Here is a 7,074-nt window from a genome sequence, read left to right on the forward strand (position 1 = left end):
CTTCACCAATGATTCTTCTATACTGAAAGAATAAGAGCAGTAATGAAGAGGGTGATTCCGATGGCCAGGTTGAAGCCACCCAAATGCCTTCGAGGCAGCAGGAGATTACTAATGTATATTCTGGTTGTCCATTTCCTAGAAAGACACTGCAAGTTTCTTTATCTTGAAATAGAGGGGGGTGAATTAGTTTATTCTGTATTTTTAGGGGACATTTAAAAATATATGTAACATTTTAAATGTTTACCCTCAAAAATTTAACTCCCTATTTTAGAACGATTAAAGAGAGATTTGCTTCCCATTTTCATGTTTCTGCTTGGATTTCATCTTTCACTCAGTGACTGTTATCCTATTATGTCTGATTTTTATCTCAGTTGTCTTATATTACCTTAAAAATAGAAAAAGTATTAAAAAGGATAAATTTCCTTAATGGTGATCACTTAGGCCATAGTACAATCAAAAAAGACAATTCCTGATGGAAACTTCTCAGATACTCACATGACCACAATTAAACAAATGTACCATGTAATATAACTTTTATCATGGTTCTAAACTATGGTATCATTAAAATACTTCAGTTAAGATGGGAGTATTATTTAGAAATTTCTAATATAATGTAATAAGCAAACACATATAAAGAATAGATACACAAATAATATATAATAAAGAGCATATTTACAAAATTAATAAAAGTAGCTAATACTGTAATCTGGGATTTTAAACCTACACTGAGATTATGGTAAACACTAGTCCCTTGGACTAGTGTTACAGAAGGTTCTTATCTCTTCAGCCATGCCAAGTCTCTGAAGGGCTGAGCCTCACTTAAAATTTCCCAGTTGTAAAGCAAATCTGCTTTATACATCCTTGAAAATGGGAAAATTCAATGGGCTTCACCAGGCCCTGCTGGTATCCATATGTGACCCTTAGATGGACTACCTGGCAAAGAGTGAGATCTTTCAATTTATTGGACATAGCAGGTTGTGTGTGGGTGTCATTAAATAATGATACTAAATAGAAAGAAAGAAAGAAAGAAAGAAAGAAAGAAAGAAAGAAAGAAAGAAGAAAAGAAAGAAAGAAAGAAGAAAGAAGAAAGAAAGAAAGAAGAAAAGAAAGAAAGAAAGAAAGAAAGAAAGAAAGAAAGAAAGAAGAAAGAAAGAAAGAAAAGAAAGAAAGAAAGAAAGAAAGAAAGAAAGAAAGAAAGAGAAAGAAAGAAAGAAAGAAAGAAAGAGAAAGAAAAAAGCAAAAACCTGGACTATTCTGGCAAACAGTCATACTTTTTATTCATTTTAATGAAAAAGACTCAGACTTGTACATCCAACACTCCACCTCCATGCCTTTAGGGTAAGTTAGGAATATTCAGCTTTACCCTACCCAACCTGGAAAAGGCAGCAAGTGATTAGTAGTGATTAATTCATTAAAAGTGATTCATTTGCAAAGAACAGAAAAAAAGAGCATGCTTGAATATGTAGGTCAGTTTGAACTGGAGGGTGTAAGAAAAGACTCCTGTGAGAAAATGATCTGTTTACTTTGATCACAGATATGCTTTCCAAATCCACATTCCAGACAAAGTGCACAGAGCAAACGCCGGAATCCCATCACCATCCTGGACTCCAATTCACTGCTGCATTAATTCACTGCATATTATTTATTTCATGCCAGGCATTGCTCTGGTTGCTAGGAATTCAGAAAGAAGTATTATGCACACTGACTGAGAGAGGGAAAAACACAGCATGATGTTTTGAGAAGTATGTTCTTTTTTCCTCTCCTTTTTGATACAAATGGAGCATATTTTGCATCTGAAATATCTGACCACTTTCCTTAGAAATGTTCATTTATTCATCTCATCAGCACTATCTTCTCTGATTCCCATCCTATCTCAAAATAGAATTTAGAAAAATTCTACAATTGCACTTTTATGCTGAAAGACTTCATCTGAGGCGACACTACTAAGCTTTGTGGCTAGGCTGAAGAAGCCTGAATGAGAGTATAGATTTTAATTCCATGTGTGCCTATATTCAGAGGATGTTTGAATCTTTTATCGGTCAGGCTGTGAATGACGGGAATCATATCTGGATTCTGAGCATTGTTGTTTGAGGTCAGCAGGAATGCTTAAGGCAGCATCTGTTTTATGCATCACATAAATCTTAGAGAGGATGACAACGTTTTGGTAACATGTGACCAAAAAGAATCGAATGTGTACTTTAAGGTATGACAGTTTAGATTTCATGGTATTTTTTTGCAATGTGTTTGCATTTAACTTGTTTTATACCTCTGCAATTGAACAGTTCGAAATCATAGATTAATTCAAATAATACAGTAATAATTGGATAAATACCCCATCTATGCTACACCTCACTTTGCCTTTCAATGAGCAAATACCAGACATAGCTCCTGTTCTTCTCACACTTCCAACAGATCTCCTAGAAAATCAGCAAAGGATAAGTGGCATAAACACAAAGCAGGGAATGATGAGACTCATTTATTGGGGAGGATGGGGGCACTTGTGGTGGGGCTACAAAAATCCTTCTGAGGAAGCTACATTGAACTTCTCCACCAAAGAAGAAAAAGTAATTGTTGACTATGTCACCTGGAGGGGAGAATCCTCAATGATGAAAGGAGGTTTTGTGCAAATACCTGGGGTAGATCATTCTATACAGAGAGAAGATCAAGAACAAAGACTCTGAGATAGGAAAACACTTAAGTGGTTTTAAGGAAGAATAGATTCCTGGATCTCATTCATTTGGGGAATATAAATAATAGTGAAAGGGAATAGAGGGGAAGGGAGAAGAAATGGATAGGAAATATCAGAAAGGGAGACAGAACATGGAAGACTCCTAACTCTGGGAAATGAACTAGGGGTGGTAGAAGGGGAGGAGGGTGGGGGGTGGGGGTGAATGGATGACGGGCACTGAGGGGGGCACTTGACTGGATGAACACTGGGTGTTATTCTGTATGTTGGCAAATTGAACACGAATAAAAAATAAACTTATTATTAAAAAAATTAAAAAGAAAGAATAGACTCCTGGAGATAGGAAAAGAAAGCAACAGTGGCCTATCCTGTAGACAGAAAGTGGGTAAGCCAGATCCTTTCATTTTTCCGAATAGGAAAAAAATATTTTTAAGAGCAATGAAAAGACATCAGTGATTTTGTTTTTTGTTGTTTTTGCCTTTTGTTGTTTCATTTTGTTTTAACATGGGCTTATGTGATGTAGTAGACATTTATCGTTGATTTATTTATTTTTATTTATTTTATTAATTAATTAATTTTTTTTTGGCGGGGGAAAAAGATGTTTTTAAAAAGCACTCAGTAGTGCCTGGGTGACTGAGTCGGTTAAGCATCCAACTTGATGTCAGCTCAAGTCATGATCAGGGTGATGGGACTAAACTCGGCTTTGGGTTCTGGGCTCAGTGTGGAGTCTGCTTGACCATTTCCCCTTTTCTTCCCGCCTTCCCTACTTGTGCTTTCTCTGTCAAATAAGTAAAGAAAATGTAAAAATATAAAGAAGAAAAGAAAGAAAGAAAGAAAGAAAGAAAGAAAGAAAGAAAGAAAGAAAGAAAGAAAGAAAGAAAGAAAGAAAGAAAGAAAGAGAAAGAAAGAAAGAAAGAAAGAAAGAAAGAAGAAGAGGAAGAAAGAAAGAAAGAAAGAAAGAAAGAAAGAAAGAAAGAAAGAAAGAAAGAGAAAGCAGTGTGGTATCCCTGGGGAGAGTATATTTTTAGGGGCAAGTAGAAAAACAATAAAACTAACTGGTAAGTTATTGCCATACGTGAAGAACAGATGAGGATATTATGTACCAAGACAGTGGTAGCGTACAGTGTATAGGTGAGAAGTGGGCAGGTCTGGGTACGTTGAGGCAGGAAATGATAGAAAGAGATGAAGGATTTGATAGCCAGGAGAGGGAAGGAAAGACAAGATACAAGAAAGACTCTTGGGAGTCTTCCTAAGTAATCCTGTAATTGCTGAACTGATTTTATGATACCAGGAGTAAATGGATTTATGAGGAAAATGAAATATTTTTTGTTATAATTTGAATTTTGGGGTTAAAGATGAAGATATCAAATATGAGGCTGTATCCATCAGTCTGTGCTCACAGGGGAGGTGAGAACACTGAGGTGCAAATTTCAGCCTACCTTACGGAATAAAAATTAACACTATCCTCCCTCTCAGGGACATTACAATGCAGTATGTAACGGAGACCTTAGTCAGTTATGTAGGCTTATGAATATGAAATTGTAAATTGAATAAATTATATAAAGATAAATGTATTTACCAACACAATAGATAAGTGAGGAAAATCTGTCTCAGGTAACGGATCCTTGAAAAGTGATGGTTGAGTTGCAGAGGAAAAATATAGGATTATTTTACAAAGGGAGGAAAATGTTGAGGAGAAGACGGAAAGGAAAGACCATCTCTGTGAAAAGAACACCTTAGGCAGATAGAACATCTGGAGAAATATCTCATGAAAGAAGACAATTGTGCTTTTGAGAAGGAAAAGGAGGTCAAAGGGAATACATTTTTCTCCAAAGGGTAAATACTCCAATCATTCAAGGAAGGACAGAAAGAAAAATATTGGACTAGATTATTTCACACGGAGAGGGGCTCAGGGCAAGAAAGAACAGCACAGGGGACTCTAGAAGGGGTCTGACAGGGACAGAGGGTGCATTATGAAGAAAGGTAGCCTGAGGAGCTGCTAAGTGTTGCAGAATGACTAAATTGAGGAAGAGGAAGAGGAAGACAGAATCTGGAGCTAATTGAACATGTTGGAAGGATGAAATGAAACAGAAGCCAGAACTGATTTTGAAACACCTGCCTATATTCTAAAGCCTTCAGTCCTTTTAGATGACTCCCAGGTCAGAATCCCAAGCAGGAAAACAATGTGGGGAAGAAGTCAATGGATGCTGTTGCCAGGAGGCTTTTTAAAATTCTGGAATTACCTCTGCCACATTGGCCTTATTTCTAGTCTTTAGAATGCTAGGATCTAAGGAAGAGAAAAAAACTGCTCATCCCTTCAATAAATTGATATTCAATGAATATTGAACTTACTGATTGAATGAATGAATAAGTGGGTGGAGAACACTGGGCTGATGTCAGAAGCTGAGAGCCTTCAGCCCAAGTCTCTGAGTCACTAGGGCACAGGTAAGCTGAACATCTCAGAGTGAGAGCTCTCCTGGGAGATTCTTCTCCAAAGGCCTCATGCATAAATATTCCTCTCTTCTTGTCACTGCACAGAAAAAGTAATTGTTGGCTGTGTCATCTGGAGTGGAAAAAAAAAACAGGGGTGTCTTTCCTAAGGATTATTGGGAGGAATTATTCATTTGGAGACAGCAGAAAATGGAGAGTTAAGGGTACACAGCAACTAGACTTCGGATAGACTTTGGATACTTAAATGCTAAACGTTACTCTTCATTTTAAATGCTTAATGAATTGGAGAGAGGACATTAATAATTGCTTTGAGAACCTCAGCTCTCACTTTTACCGGTACTCCTTTTCCTCAGAATCCCTGAGAAAATATCCCAGGCAACATAGCCTCTCTGGAAATTAGCTTCTTATCCTGGTCTCCTCATTTTCACTTGTAGCTTCTAAGGATATAATGTGCCTCCAGTGGATGAATAATGGCTCTTACATGACATGAGGAGGACATTATTCTCTTCCAGGCAGCAGATAATACATCTCTAAGAAGAGAGTTGCTCAGCTAGTATTTCATCCACTTAGTTTACTATAGCATAATTTTATTTACTCAGAAATTTCACCTAATTCATCTGAAATTGGAGCATTTCCTTGGAAAAACCCTTTCTTACTGCCTGGAAGAGGTATCCCTGTGCCAAAAGAATGGCGTTGGGAAGTTCTAGCATAAATTCTTCCTCCTTCCTTCTCACGGGATTTTCTGGCCTGGAGCAGCAATACCCTTGGATCTCCATACCCTTCTCCACTATCTACGCCATGGTGCTTTTGGGCAACTGCCTGGTGCTGCATGTGATCTGGACTGAGCCGAGCCTGCACCAGCCCATGTTCTACTTCCTGGCCATGCTGGCCCTCACCGACCTGTGCATGGGGCTGTCCACAGTGCACACGGTGCTGGGCATCCTGTGGGGGTTCATTCGAGAAATCAGCCTGGATTCGTGCATTGCCCAGTCCTACTTCATCCATGGTCTTTCCTTCATGGAGTCCTCTGTCCTCCTTACTATGGCCTTTGATAGGTATGTCGCCATTTGCAATCCACTGCGGTATTCCTCCATTCTGACTACTTCCAGGATTTTCAAAATCGGGCTCATCATAGTGGGTAGGAGTTTCTTCTTTATTACACCCCCCATCATCAATCTGAAATTTTTTCGTTACTGTCATTCCCATAGCCTCTCTCACTCGTTCTGCCTACACCAGGACCTTCTGCGTCTGGCTTGCTCAGACATCAGGTTTAATAGCTACTATGCCCTGATGTTGGTCATTCTCACGCTGTTGTTGGATGCTGTTCTCATCCTTTACTCCTATGTCCTGATTCTTAGGGCAGTCCTGGCAATTGCCTCTCAGGAGGAGCAGCATAAATTATTTCAGACCTGCATCTCCCACCTGTGTGCTGTTCTCGTGTTCTATATCCCTGTCATTAGCTTAACAATGGTGCACCGTTTTGGCAAGCATCTCTCACCTGTGATCCATGTACTTATGGGCAACATCTACATCCTTTTCCCACCTTTGATGAACCCCATCATCTACAGTGTCAAGACCCAGCAGATTCGGAGCAGAATGCTCAGACTCTTTTCTCTGGATATGTGTCGAGATGCCTAGGGCTTTTGAAGAATAAAACAGCAGCCTTAATTAACGCTCAGTATGTAATACCAAAAATGAATTTTATCTTAGTTAATAGTCCAGAGTCTAGGATTCTTGATTTTAAAGACATTTAAACATAAATCAAGAGAATCACCTATGAACAAATGCTATTTTAACTTATGTTTGGTAGTAAATCGTTCTTTGGGCTAGAGTTGGGAGACTTCCTTTGAAACATTTCAGAAATTTTCTACCAACTATGGATTTATGTAAAATGAGATATTATATGTTCCTGCCACAAGTATATCCAAGAGATGATA

General features: G+C 38.3%; 1 protein-coding gene across 1 annotated transcript; it reads left to right on the forward strand.

The window, feature by feature from the left end:
- The first annotated feature begins 5,824 nt into the window (after window positions 1–5,824).
- On the forward strand, window positions 5,825–6,775 carry LOC121476133 (olfactory receptor 51V1). The gene has a single exon (XM_041729874.1). The coding sequence runs from the start codon at window positions 5,825–5,827 to the stop codon at window positions 6,773–6,775; it is 951 nt and encodes a 316-aa protein (XP_041585808.1).
- The last annotated feature ends 299 nt before the right edge of the window (window positions 6,776–7,074 follow it).

Source organism: Vulpes lagopus, chromosome 15 (assembly GCF_018345385.1).
Source record: "Vulpes lagopus strain Blue_001 chromosome 15, ASM1834538v1, whole genome shotgun sequence".
Classification (NCBI taxonomy): domain Eukaryota; kingdom Metazoa; phylum Chordata; class Mammalia; order Carnivora; family Canidae; genus Vulpes; species Vulpes lagopus.